This window comes from Lepidochelys kempii, chromosome 5 (assembly GCF_965140265.1).
Source record: "Lepidochelys kempii isolate rLepKem1 chromosome 5, rLepKem1.hap2, whole genome shotgun sequence".
Classification (NCBI taxonomy): Eukaryota; Metazoa; Chordata; order Testudines; family Cheloniidae; genus Lepidochelys; species Lepidochelys kempii.
In genome coordinates this window covers 13640272-13654967 of record NC_133260.1, presented here as the reverse complement: position 1 = coordinate 13654967, position 14696 = coordinate 13640272, and the positions used below count along the sequence as shown (strand labels likewise).

Genomic DNA, 14696 nt, shown 5'->3' with positions numbered 1-14696 from the left:
TTTGGTGGAAAGAGAGCAGAATGGATGGATCACATTTTATATACTGGTTTTCCCCTGCCAGGCAACTGTCTAAACTGGCCATTATTGTAGCGCCATCTAAAATGAATGCAAACTCTAAATTTGCTCTACAACCTGGTCTTACTTCATGATAATTCAGCATACACTTTTGCACTGGCTAAATATTTCTGTTTATCTTTGGAAAGTCAATGGGACACATTCAGTTACACATTCAGTTAAAGGCCATTGGTCTTTATTCCAAGATGTCTGTAAACAGAGTTATTGTTACAGAGGGAATGACATGTTATCATTTCATAAAGGATTTTGTATTTACATTTTGGCTGTGACTGCCATTACCTGCAGAGCCAACTAGTCTAGGAAAAGTATGGTGTCTAGCACACTGGGCATCTGATCTTGGCTGGTGCCTTTGGACTATAGTGCCAAACAAATTAATAATAATCATTGCAATGGGCAGTGTGATATCTGCATGGTGGATACTCAAATTTATCCTTAGTATATTATGAGTATATGACATAATTAGCAGCATGCTGGCAACAGACCCTTTAAATACTATATCAGACTACTATAGTAGTTTCCAACTGGAGTTTTTTGGAAAGCCAAAGCTACATGATAGTCACATGATTCCCAGCAGCCCCAACCTCCATTGCGGGCTAGCACACACAATAGATAGATTGGAGGTGGACTATGGCCATGCAGCTGTGCCCTGCAAGAGGCTCATAATCAAGGTAGGTGGGAGGAGGCTAGTTTGCCATACTAGCCTGCACTAACACAAGTAGGAACCACTGAAACAACACCTACTAGTAGGTCATGTAGCAAACACTTTGTTGCAGATAAAGAGAGGTAACGGTGGAGCTACTCACATGCTGCAAGAACAAGCTTGTGAACATTTGTTTGAACTCCACCTGGCCGTTTGGTTTGACCGTGTTTGTTTCCCTTCTTATTTGCTATTTGCACAAATGGGCTTTTGTTTACACAGATGTTTGGGGGATGGCTGTTCATCTTAACATCACCCACATTAGCTGGCGAGAAAGAGTATTTGTGGTAGACAAACTCTGGCTATTCACTGTGTGCTATTCATTTTGTGAAATACTGCTACTTTGGCGCACTAGGTATTTAGCAGAAATTAGTGCCAGAGATCTGACTGGGATTTACTAGTGCCTTAGAACACCTATAACAAGATAGAAAGTATGTGCCCGCCCACAGATTTTCCCCATCTGAAACAAGTAAACTGCTATCATATAGATTCCTAGGCCAGAAGAGACAATTGTGATCATCTAATCTGACCTCCTGTATGACACAAACCATAGAACTTCCCCAGAATAATCCCCAGGCACATCTTTTAGAAAAACACATACCTTGTGCAAGGCCAGAGAACAACTGGAGTTGTCCTCCTTCTCTTCTTCTGGAAGGAAGAAAACCCTTCATTTACATGTCTCAGGCAGTTCCTTCTTCCTAATTTACTTCCTGTGCAGATAACAGCTGTCAATTACACTGGTAAAAGGACATAGATGGATCACTTCCTCCCGCTTATCATCAACCAAATAACCCCCCTACATCTAAATGCCTTTAATTTCCTGAGAAATCAGCTGACAACCTGTTCCCTCATTACAACACAGCTCAACTTCTACACTATCCAGTCAGCCCATGCTGGTAAACAACTTTATTGGGAAAACAGTATTGTCACCCCAAGTGTTCAAAAATCATGAGTGAAGCCCACCAAATCATAGGATTGGCTTAAAAATCATGGTTCTTTTTCTTGGGCTGCTGGCTTTTGAACCTTTGGGGAGCTCTCGGCTCATGTTCTCAAGCTTTGCTCCAGAACCATGAGGGCCAGAAACCTTTTTTTAAAATGGAAGCTGAGATTCTCACATACGTACATGGTTCCCAGAGTTGGGGCTTTAAGAAAACTGCCTACTGTCATGATGAGTGTTTACACCAGTTGCAGCAGCAATGGCTCATATTTGTTTATAACACTTCAGTTCTCCAATCAGGGAATGGAAACAATACCATGTGACTTAGGCAAGCAATCAGATGTCATAATGACAGGGAAGGGATTCTCAAACCTTCTTCCAGCCTGGCCCACAAATCAGAGACATCTAAATTCCATCATTTTTAAACCTGTGGGTCCAAATTGAAACTGAGCCAAGTTTCAAAGCTCTTTGCACATACAATCATCTGGTTTCACACACACCTGTCTCTCTCTGTATGAAATTACCTACTTGGTCATTGTACACTTATTTTGCATGCATAACCCAGGTGCTTATCTTTGACAATTTGGCCTTTTAATTCCACAGGTTTTTGTTTTGTGTTTAGCAAAATCAGGCTGAGCAAAGTGAAAGCTCCAACCCTAACTATTAACAATAATAAAACAAGAGTCATGGCGCTTGATATTTTAATTTTTTAATTTAACCCCCCTCTCCCTCCTTTTGGTGAATGTCTCATATCTGCTGTATCAAGAAATGGACAACAGAACACATGCTGAAAGAATTAATCAAATGAATGACATGAACTATCAACTGCCTCATTTTCTTATTAGAGGGCTGCAGTTTAGCTGGCAGAGTGGAGAGGAGTTGGCAAATTGGACCGGGACCTTTAATTTCACGGATGATGGAGCAATGAAGAGTAGCAGTGACACAGGCACCAGGTACAAACACACAAGAGAATGACTTTGGAGGGGAGAACTCCAATCGATGTAGATCTCTCTTTGTACAAACTGGGGGCAACAGCATATATAACAGGGGCCAGATTCACCAGGCCACTCTGTGATGCAAAGCATCAAGGGCATACCTGTGCACCTAGCCCTCGATATTTATGTAGTTATATATATACATTGTAATTCCCTGTAGTAGAATTGTTAGGGTGCCTAATAGAAAAAAAATCATTCTGCCAAGATGTTACTATTCCCTTTATTTACTCTATTTTGAAAACTCTTTTTTCTTAAAGAAAATCAATTGAAATCCCCAAAAGTTTTACCATAGAGGTGTTGTTTCAAGTTTTTTGGAAGAAATGCCGGTGCCCTAATCTACTCCCATTGTTTATTAATTGATTGCTAAAAGCAATATATTTATAGTTGGTGGTTAAATGAAACACAGTTTGTATTATAAGGTGATTTAACCAATTTGGGCCCCAACTCTGCTATCAGGTTCACATGGACCAATCCTTGTATCCATGAAGACCCCATTGACAAGGAAAATGATTCACCTGCACAGATCCAGTTGCAGGACTGGGGTCAATACTGAGACTGTCCTCATGAGAATGTGGGTCTGTGTTATTCCCCCCAGCCTCAGAGGCTAGTCCCTATAAGAGATTAATGAATCTGTTACTGTTCCCAGCTAGGGGACTTATTTATTTAGCTCAAGCAATATTCTTTACCTATTTAGTGCTATTGGTCTTGAGGTCAAATCATGCTGTTGGCCAAATCATGCTGTTATCCAACATGGGGCTGCCCTCAACTCCCACTGACGTCAAAGGGAATTGAGGGTGATGAACATCTTGCAGCATCAGGTACAGTATATAGAAGGTATCGGGGTGGGGTAGCTGTGTTAGTCTGTATCCACAAAAACGACAAGTGTTGTTGTTGGTGGCACCTTAAAGACTAATGGATTTATTTGGGCATAAGCTTTCGTGGGTAAAAAAACACTTCTTCAGATGCAACTGAAGTATATAGAAGGGAAGCTCTTAGAAACACAGTTAAGCGAAAAATGTAATAATAAAAAAAAACAGGTCAGATCTATTTCCTGGGTATAAATACAACACTAGAGTGTCTGGATAAATTAAACTCTCTGTGTGAAATATCATCATAGAGTATTTCAGTAACCATACCCCACTACAGCTAGGGAGCTGACAGCATTTGAAAGGCAAACGGAAGTACAAAGGCTGGCCTGCCAAAATCATACAGTCGCACTCAACGAAAGTAGCTCTGCAATTCCTGTTAGGGATCCCTGAGCTGTAACGTGATACCATATCAGTGCTACCAGTTGCTCATTCTGTTTAACTAGACAAGGGAGCCTTGTGAAAAGAACCAACATAACTGCATTTTTAGCCCATGGACTAAAATATTTGGTTTACATATTTTTAAATTTCATTTGTTGTATTGATCTTTTTTATATTCTTTGTGTATATATTTACAGTCCACATATGCAAAGTCTTCAGTGTGGGCACTTGGCATAAGAGAAAACAGCATGAGACACAAAGAAAGAAATCTTCGTGCTGAGAATTAATAAAGGTAGAGATTTCCCTCCCCTAAGCACCCTTGATAGATGCAGTTGGACTATCCTTTATTGTTGGGCTGGAGAGCGAGAACTCTTGACTATGTTGTTCAAAGTAGTTATAAGGAAAACAGATACATTTGAGATTAAGAATTTGGATCTGATTTTCAACCTGCTTACTCCTGCAAAAGTTAGTGTCTCAGTTCAGATTCAGCCTGTTATACAAACAGGCTGTAAATGTACTAGTCAGATCTGGATTTCAAACCCCACTGAAGTCCAATGCCAAATGCATGTGTGAATGTTTGTAGAGTTGGGGGATTAGGATTTTGTGTTGTGGGTAAGTCCCTCTCTCAAAAATATATTAGTATGCATATGCCCACATCATATGTGACTGTAAATTGAAAATACATAAATAAGAACTATATGTATGAAATACCTGGAGGCGATACCATATGATGAATTGCAGAGCTAGTTGATAAATTGCATTTACCAGGCCCCTTTGGCCACCTCATCTGCCCTCTGCTCACTAGACTTTCCAGGGATTTATCCGAACACTCCAAAACTCTGAGCATCTTTACACCGTTGATATTTATTAAAAACTGCCAGCCACAAAAACGATTAATTCTTTCTACCAAATTTGGAACTTGCTGCCTAAATTACATTGGTCTGAGGTGTGTTGATTTTAATGCTATATGTAAATCCTTGGGAAGGTGTCTAATGAGCACAAGGTAGGTGAGGTGGTCAAAGGTGCATAGTAAATGCGATTTATCGCATAGTCTGTAGTTTATCAGAGAGTGTCACTTCCTTGTAAAGTGTTTATGTAAATATTTATATCACTTTGAACAGATATTATTATAATGCTATAAAACTAACACACCTCTGACAAATGCAGAGCTCTATGATGTATATAAATAATGTGTCTGTGTATGCAGCACAGAAATAAGGTCGCAGGGTATGGGGGGGTCATCACTTCTGCACTGCCTTCAGAGCTGGGCTCCCAGCCAGCAGCCGCGGTGCTTCCTGTAGCTGGGGGAGGTTCCCGGAGGTGGCTCTGACCCTGATTCAGGAGCAGCCCCTGCAGGGAAAGAGAAAGTCCTGTCCCTCCCCAGCCCGGCCAAGACTAGCAGCTGGAACCCAGCGCATGGTAGGAGGCCCCGTCTCCCGCAATACGCATGTCCCACAGGGGAGATCAGATTTCACACTCCATGATGTGTTTTTTCATGTCCGTGAATTTGGTAGGGCCCTAATCATACAGTATATTTGCACACTGCCGTCTGTGTTTGCTATTTAATTATTTTTAAAATAAATGATTACTAACCAATAAGGGTGTTATCCGAAGTGCAAATATGCATTCTAGCAATACTGACTTTAGACCCAGCCCTGGCCCAACAGACCCTTTAAAGACCTGTTGTAATGTAGGTAGATGGGTGCATCTGACATATTTCAGTGTCAGATGCCTGAGGATTGATTTTTGTACATTTGTATATGAAAGTGCTTGTGAATTATCCAGTGAAGGAAGAGAAATGATAGCATGTGACTTATCTGACTAATCACAACTAACTGGAAGAAGAGCTCTGCATAGCTCAAAAGCTTGTCTTTCATCCACAGAAGTTGGTCTAATAAAAGACATTATCTCACCCACCTTGTCTCTCTAATCACAACTAAGCGATACAGCTGAACATTTTGTATATTCACCAACAGTCCATAGAGTGAGAACAGACTTGAACTTGGACTCTGCTTCACCACAATCAAAAGTTTTGTTAAGAGATCCAAATGCTTTATGAATTGGCTTATTCTCATTCTTGCATGCCTCTGCACTCCATGCTTTTGGATGGTCTAGGAAGTGGAATTACCATGACAAAATACTTTGAAAATAGCTGTTTTTAGAATGGTTCCAATCCAGCCTGAATCAGGAAGCTATTGAAGATCACGTGAGAGTATTTTGATTTGCAGGCTTAGCAAACCAAAAAGGGTCATATAATTCTTGGTTACATGTTTGAAGTGTTTGAATGTTATCTCAAGAGGAAGCATGATCAAGTGCTCTGGAAGTAAGATCTTGGGTAAATCACAGGGCTGGGTGTCAGGATTCTTTTTCTGGCTAAGCTGCTGTTTTGCTGTGTGACTTTGGGGAAGTTCCTTAACCTTTCTCAGAATATCCACCTGGAATGATTTCCTATGACACAGGCAATGTTTGTAAACCCATTGAAAGCTTCATTTCTAAGGTGCAGTATATAAGGACAAAACAGCAGTAGTATCCTGAGGCTAGTTCTTTAATAAAGTGAGGTCAGATGGGGAGAAGCAACCCCCTACCTCAGGGCGTGATCCTATAAACCACTGTCATGCCAGCAGCTCTAAGAGAGTCAGTGGAACTCCTTACCTGAGTAAGAGTTTCAAGATTGGGCCACTACTCGCATAGCACTGCTATTGTCACATGCTTATGCTACAGTTTTAGTTCTACAGAACAAATCCTTGAAGGTCCAGAGTTTGGATTTACTGCCGTGCGTGGGGAACCCACATGGGTCACATGGACTTTCAAGTTCCCGAATAAACCCAATCGTATCCATCACATTCATTTTGCAGAATAATAATGGGATTCATTTATTCCAGCACAGCACAGAAGTTTCTTAAATTATAAGTCTTTAGCAAAACCACCAACTGATTAACTCGTTGAAAATCAGATTAACTGAAAGTTGATTTCGGCCATATCCCATTTCTCAAGATTGATCTTGCTATGTTGACTGTACACAGGATTTCATCTTTTTTATATTCATCCTGCTCTGCCCTGTTTTGGCTTGAATGTTCCTAAAGTCCTCTGCTTCTCAGTATTGCTTTTGAGTCTGAGGTTATTTTTGATAAGGGAATCAATGATGACTATAATGCAGTTTAATACAGGATTTTTCTATCACTGAGCATTTTGCAAGGAAGAGACCCATTTGTTCCAGTTGTCATCATTTTATTCATCCAGTGACTATAACTTAAAAAAAAATCTTTTATAACAAATTATAATTATGCTAAACTGACTTGATGAAAATAGAGGAAACCAGAAAGAACAACATTCACAGAGCAGTTTAAAATGCAGTATTATAATAGTTTGATCATCTCTGGAGAACAAACAGTGGTTTAATTTTTTCCTGGTGTCAACCACTCCAACCATTTAGAAACTCTACTTGAGAGAGGAGCGAGGATCAGCTTTGAAATTATTATCATTATTTTATGTAGGGTTGCAGGTGCTTAAAAAGATGAGGAAAAAAGACAATCCTCGTATTTTGACTGCATTTAGCCTTTGTCTAGGATTGCACAGGTGTGCTAATTCAGTTATTTCATTTATCTTCAGCCTAACAACTTTTGCCTGGTAACAAAAGATCCAATTAAGCTTTCAAATTAATTCAGGTTTTGCACAAATGAAATGCAGTTGAGCTGCAAAATGCAAAATGCAAGCTTAAAATAGGAAGCAAACTGCAGCTCTTGGGCAATTGAAAACTTACCCCAAGAAAATTCACATAGACAGTTAGGCCATGATTGGCCAATGGGAAAAGGTTACTCCTAGAGGTCTCAAAAACTGCACCAGATCTTCAGCTGATGGACATTGATAGCTCCAGGAACTGGCCTTCCCATTCCAGTGGGGCATATAGTTGCTAATCCAGTCCATAGGCTAGAAAGGAAGCTAGGCTGGAGGGTTTTCATGCATCTTTGTACCTTCGTTCCAAGGTTGGGATGGTGGGTGTAATTTTGTATAGAATTACTCCACATGAACAAATAGGTTATAACGTCAGTCTAATAATGTGTCCGGAGTGGGGGAGGCTTTTTGTAATTAAAGATGTTGCTGATATTTTATTTAATATTTGTGTTTTGATTGCATCCTAAGACCTCAGTTAGGACTGAGACACTTTCGTACTAGGTGCCGAAGGTACAGATATGAAGACACAGTCTTAGCCCCAAAGAGTTTACAGTCGAAGAAGGCAAGTAACATATGAAGGGTGGGAAAAGAATAATTCAAACCAATATATAAAATATTTATGTACATAAAGGCTGGGATTTTGAAAAGGACCCAAATCCCATTGTAATTCCCAGCCAGATAATGTCAGTGCCAACTAACCCCATTTGCCCCTGATTTCTTACAGCCATCAAGGGGCTGGGGCACATGACTTAGGAGGAGAGGCTGAGGGAACTGGGCTTGTTTAGTCTGCGGAAGAGAAGAATGAGGGGGGATTTGACAGCTGTTTTCAACTACCTGAAGGAGGGTTCCAAAGAGAATGGAGCTCGGCTGTTCTCAATGATGGCAGATAACAGAACAAGGAGTAATGATCTCAAGTTGCAGTGGGGGAGATCTAGGTTGAATATTAGGAAAAACTATTTCACTAGGAGGGTGGTGAAGCACTGGAATGGGTTACCTAGGAGGTGGTGGAATCTCCATCCTTAGAGTTTGTTAAGGCCTGGCTTGTCAAAGCCCTGGCTGGGATGATTTAGTTGGGGTTGGTCCTGCTTTGAGCAGGGAGGTTGGACTAGATGACCTCTTGAGGTCTCTTCCAACCCTAATCTTCTATGATTCCTGCCTTTTATAGCAACATACTTAGGGTGTGAGCCCTCAAATCTCCTTGGCTAGGATAGTAGTAAAGGGTAGTGGCTCACCTCGCTGGACTTGGCTCTTAATAGAGAAGGGGCCAAAATTCTTCACGAGAGAAAACAGGAAGAGCCCAAGGTATCGCTTGCGATGCTAAAAAGGGAAACAAAAAATAATATTGTTCAGGCATAATGATTGATGTTATAAGATTTGCCATGTGCTCTGATAACCCCCCCCCATATGGGTCATATGGACAACAAGATCAGCTGCTTATTTCAATCCGAGTGATGGGAATGAACTTGATTAAAATAAACAAACAGCAGTGTATTCAAAATGAGAGCGTTCTGGAAGGATGGAATTAAAATAGATTTCCCTGCAGCATCCCCCATCACTGCGTGTCACAAAGGAGCTGATGTGGTCTTGATGCATCACCCTAGAAAGCAAAAAGAGACCAAAGCCTCTCTGTTTCCAAAAATTAAAGACATTATTTTGACACATTTTGTCCTGGGCATGCCTTCCGAAGAGAAAACATGACAATCCATGTTACGGTTGATATTACCAGAAGTCCCTCTCAGAGCAGTCAATAACCATGTAAGATGACCCTGAAAGTTTGGAGGCTGCGGTATTCTTATCAGTACTGTTACATAGTGTCCTCTGCAGGGAGGGTTTACTCTGGATGAGTAGACAAACAATGGGCTACTAGTCTGAACTTTTGATGCTTCCTCAAGGACTGCTTTTTTTAGTTCCTGATGATACTCCTACCACTGCTGCAATGTAGGTGTAAGTATAGGTTCGAAGTGACCATGCAGATGCAGGAGAATATACTGTAAGGAACGATTCTGCAATGGCAGGACTAGACCTTAGGTCAATTACCATCTCTATTGTCTGTGATAAGCATATTGAGCAGCTGAGCTAAATAGTGCTAAATCCCAAATGAGCAATGTATCAAATTGAGGAGGAGGTCAAAATCAGAATTCTACTGAACAGGAGATGAGATCTGTTGCCAGGAGGACACAGACAGGAAGAGATAGTAGTGGTGAAGATGGCATCCCCTGGAATGACCATCATAATCGTAATTGTGCAGATGTGTCAATTGTCTGCAGATGTCATGGGGCTTTCTCACATGATTCCAGAATGGAGACATCCCTGAAATCCAACAGGAGGAACCATGAACATCTCCAAGGGCTAGTCTAAGCCAGAATCACTACCGTGGCGCAGCTGTACTGATTTAGCTGTGTGGATGTAGCATGGCTAGTGCTCTCTGCTGGCAGGAGAGATCTCTCCCGTTGGCTCAATAACTCCGCTTCCCTGAGCTTTGTTGGTGGGAGAGCATCTCCCGCTAACATAGCACCGTGCACACCAGCACTTAGGTTGGTGTGCCATACGTTGCTCAGGGCAGTTGCTCAGCTTTTCCACACTCCTGAGCGACTTAAGTTATATCAAAGTAAGCGCTAGTGTGTACAAACCCTAAGATTCACTCAGGTGGGGATGCATAAGGCTAGGGTCATCATCAGTGCATACCCTGTGGTGCAGATTAGTAGCTAAAAGCTAGAGGCCCCTCTTAGTGATAAGCGCACATCCACAGTTTGGGAATTCAGGTCCAGTGTGGGGAAGCATCTGAATTTTTGGATGCTTGACTGAACACCTAGAATTTGGAAAACTGGGCAAAATATCTCATGGGAACAGCCTTCCTATAAAGAAAAGGAGTTCTTGTGGCACCTTAGAGACTAACAAATTTATTTGAGCGTAAGCTTTTGTGAGCTACAGCTCACTTTATAGGATGCATTTGTAGCTCACGAAAGCTTATGCTCAAAAACATTTGTTAGTCTCTAAGGTGCCACAAATACTCCTTTTCTTTTTGCGAATACAGACTAACACGGCTGCTACTCTGAAACCAGCCTTCCTATAGGTATCTTGGCACTTCAGACGCAGTCTCTAATCTGAAAGTGGAGAAGCTTGTGGAAATGGAGGAGAACTAAGTTAGCCAAACATTTCAGAACCTCATAAAAGGTTTGGTTCTAAAAACTAGTGAAGGTTCGGAGATTCACAGATTTTTAAGGTCTGAAGGGACCATTATAATCATCTAATCTGACCTCCTGTATAACACAGCCACAGAATCTCACCTAGTAATTTCTGCAATAAGCCTGTAATTTCTGTTTTGAGTGATAGTGTATCTTTTACACAGATATTCAGTCTTGATGTAAAGACTTCAAGTGATGGAGAATTGACTGCATCCCTCAGTAAACTGTTCCAATTGCTAATTACCCTCACCGTTAAAAATGCATGACTTATTTCTAGTCTGCATTTGTCTAGTTTCAGGTTCCAGTCATTGGATCTCATTATGCCTTGTTCTACTAGATAAAAGAGCCATAAATGCCGACTCCATGGGTGCTCCAGGGGTGGAGCACCCACAAGGAAAAAATAGTGGGTGCTCGGCACCCACCAGCAGCCCCGCGGATCAGCGCCTCCCACACAACCCACCGGCGGGCCCTGCGAATCAGCTCCGTCCTCTCAGCGCCTCCCACCCACCGCAATCAGCTGTTCAGCAGTGTGCAGGAGGCGCTGGGAGAGGGGGGAGAAGGGGCGGGGATGGAGTGGGGGGTGAGAAGAGACAGGGTGGAGTCTGGGGCAAGGGGAGAAGTGGTGGTGGGGTCTGCGGCAGAAGGGGGTTAGTGCACCCCCTGGGAACCGAGGAAGTTGGCACCTATGTAAAGAGCCATATGCCATCAAAAATCTCTTCCCCATGTACGTACATGTAGACCAGGATGAAATCACCTCTTAACCTTCTCTTGGGTAAATGAAACGTGTGAGACTTAAGAAGCTCAATCTTATAAGGTATGTCTCTTCCAATCCTTGACTCATTCTTGTAGCACTTTTCTGAACCGTTTCCAATTTTTCAGTATCCTTTTTGAAGAGTGGACCCCCCGCCCGAACTGGATACAGTATTCCAGTAATGGTCTCCCCAAAGCCATATAGAGGTAACATGATCTCCCTACTCCAGTTGATATTCCTCTGCATGGGTGCTGGGACTAAGGGTGCTGGTGGTGTTGCCCCCATCTCCCCCGTTCCCCCTGGATTGAAGAGGTATCCATTACATACAGGGTTTACAGTTTGGTTCAGTGGCTCTCAGCACCCCTACTATAAAAATTGTTCCAGTGTCCCTGTTCCTCTGTGTATACACTTGAGAATAGTGCTCAGCCTCTTAGCTACAGTAGCACCTTGGGAGCTTATGTTAAGTTGGCTATCTACCATTACCCCAAATTCTTTCCAGTGTCATAGTCTGTCAGTGCTCTTCTTTCCAAACACGTTCACCCATCTGTAGCCCTTACTGTTGCCACTGCCTTTAATTTTTATTAGTGCTATTATTACTTACTCTGTCAGGTCAGGCTATGCCTGCTTACCAGAGTAGATGGTATTCTCTGTGGCTCATCAAACCCACTGTCTTGTGGGTAGCCCGGAAGGGTGTAAGGCTAAGGGAGCAACCCCTGACAAAAAAGCCCCAGTGCCTTGTGGGTGAATTCAGGAGAATGGAAGACGATGAGAGTAAACTTAGAATATTTGGAGTGGAGCCCCAGAGGCGGTTAGGTGCTAACATTTTAGTATCTTCAGCGGATCGGGTACCAGATATATTGGTTCTTCCTCTCCTATGGATTTTACTGGTGATGCTAAGAGTGGGGTCCTGATGCATGAGCAACTCAGGGCCTCCATATCATTTGCCCAGGCTTGTGCCCTGGAGAGGTACTCCAGCTTCACCTCGAACATCGACACAACACGGGAGGCAGCAATCACTGGTTCTAAGCTCTTACTCGATTGGTGTAGAGTTGAGTGCCAGGGGCTGCCTCCGACGGTGGGAGAGATCAGCGAATCTCACTGGACAGCTGTAAGTGGGGGAACAGTCCCGCTCTTGTGGGGAACTTTCCTGGCTTCTGCACTACCCCGGTGAAGTGGGCTAGCGAAAGGATCTGAGTCCTCGCTCCCACTTCCTTTACCCAGTGGCCTCCCTGCCCTTGAGGACTCCCCTTCCACTCTCCTGTCTGGCAGAGTCCTCGTAACCCCAACAAGGCTGGGCCCAGGATTCCTGGGGGGCTCAACCCCCAACTCTGCTGTGGTCACCTAGGAGGGGCTAGGTTGTCCCCACTCCGGGGTACTCTCTCTGCACTGGGCACTTCTCTGACCATTACATACAAGTTAAAGCAAATGCAAGTTATTTAATCAACAATTAAATTTAAAAAGAATAAGGAAGAATGGGAGCGGTTAAAGGAAACACATCACCCCGCTCTGTGGCAGGGAACATCGCAAACAGTGTCTCTGGAATGTCAGGGCAGTTCACAGTCTGCTCCTTGTAAGTCCCAGGCCTCCTGCTCAGGCCCTGGCTGTGCTGCAGGGATGCTGTGGGTTGGACACTTGCTCTGGTGGTGGCCACACGCTCTCAGGCTCTAAGTGGTAGGACCCTTCTTCCCACTGTCGCCCCCGTCCTGTTGGGGTTACGATCCAAGCCTGGCCTGCAGAGCCTGTTGGCTGAGGCGTCTCTCTGTGCTGGGCCTGCTGCCCAGGGTCCCCCTCGGTCTCCTCAGCTGCTCACTGCACCCAGCTCCGGACTGCTCCAGCCCCAGCTCCACCGCTCTGTCTCTGCACTGCTGCTGCTGCTCTGCCTCCAGCTCCCTGGGCTGCTTCTCTGGCCCCTCTGGCTCTGGTTGCTACAGCTCAGCTCCCAGGACAGGTTTGCTCTGCAGGCTGCTTCTGTGACTCTGCTCCCAGCACTGACCTGCTTCCTGGGCTGCTTTTCTGGCCCCTCTGGCTCTGGTTGCTGCAGCTCTGCTCCCAGGGCAAGTCTGCTCTCTCTGGGCTGTGCCTCTGGCTTTGGGGCTGCAGCTCTGCTCCCAGGACAGGGTCTGCTCTCTCTGGATCTGGCACAGCTCTGCTCCCCAGCTTAGCTTGGGCCCCTGCTTTCTCTGTAGCTCGGCCCCACTCTGCCTGTCTGACCCAGGCAAATCCAGCTCATATGGAGGAGGACGGGACCTCCCTGGCCTCCTGACTCCCTGATTAGCCTGCTCGCCCTGTCATTCAGGCTGACCTGGAGCATTGGCCTCTCCCCATTGTTCCTGGGGGCTGTCAGTCTCAGGGTTCTGATTCCCCATCGACCTTTCCGCCTTTTTAGTATCGGGAGCTAGAAAACCAAAACACCCCCACTGAATGTTAGTAAGGGGGCAACAGTCCCCTTACACCACTATCGCCTGCCATAAAACTGGGCAGCCCACAGACAATAGGGTGTAGTCCCACCACAGTTTGCCTGCTTCAGTGGGTGCTTGGAGCTTAGTTTTATAACACGACAAGTGGATTGTAACCAACACACCAGGCAAATCCAGTAAAAGAAAGAAAACATCCTTAAAGATAGGGTGCTGGAACATTCACACCGTGACAACTGGATTATCTAAGGACCTTCAGCAGATCAAAGATGCACGTAAAACTGCCATGATCAATGACAAGCTGAAACAACTCAATGTGGATATCCCATCCCTCCAAGAAACCCGGCTAGCATCACATGGCTCTCTTAGAGAAAATGACTACACATTTTTCTGGCAGGGGAAAAGCGCAGAAGAAATGCAAGAGCACGGAGTGGGATTTGCCATCAAGAACTCACTTCTGGGGATGATTGAGCCACCTACGAATGGATCAGAGAGAACTTTGGCACTATGTTTGTTCACATCTGAAGGCCCAGCCAACCTTGTGAGTGTGTATGCCCCAGCACTCACCTTGTCTTCTGATATCAAGGACCAGTTCTATGACCAGTTGAACCCTGCAAGGTGGGAGTGTCCCAGTGCTCGGGCTAGAGCCCAAGCCTGACCGTCTACATCATGTGGTGGGGCATCTGCCCCACACTGACTCATAAGGGGTTAATAGAGCCCTTG

General features: G+C 44.0%; 1 protein-coding gene across 5 annotated transcripts in view; it reads left to right on the top strand.

Moving 5' to 3' along the window:
* ST8SIA5 (ST8 alpha-N-acetyl-neuraminide alpha-2,8-sialyltransferase 5) overlaps positions 1 to 14696 on the top strand; it is a 105308-nt gene that overhangs the window by 51332 nt on the left and 39280 nt on the right. For 3 of the 5 annotated variants that reach the window (XM_073343464.1, XM_073343465.1, XM_073343463.1), the window contains one exon: positions 2555 to 2662. The exons of the other annotated variants lie outside the window; for them this stretch is intronic. In XM_073343464.1, coding sequence (XP_073199565.1) covers positions 2555 to 2662 — 108 coding nt within the window. The remainder of the gene's footprint in view (positions 1 to 2554; positions 2663 to 14696) is intronic. 5 annotated transcript variants of the gene reach the window in all.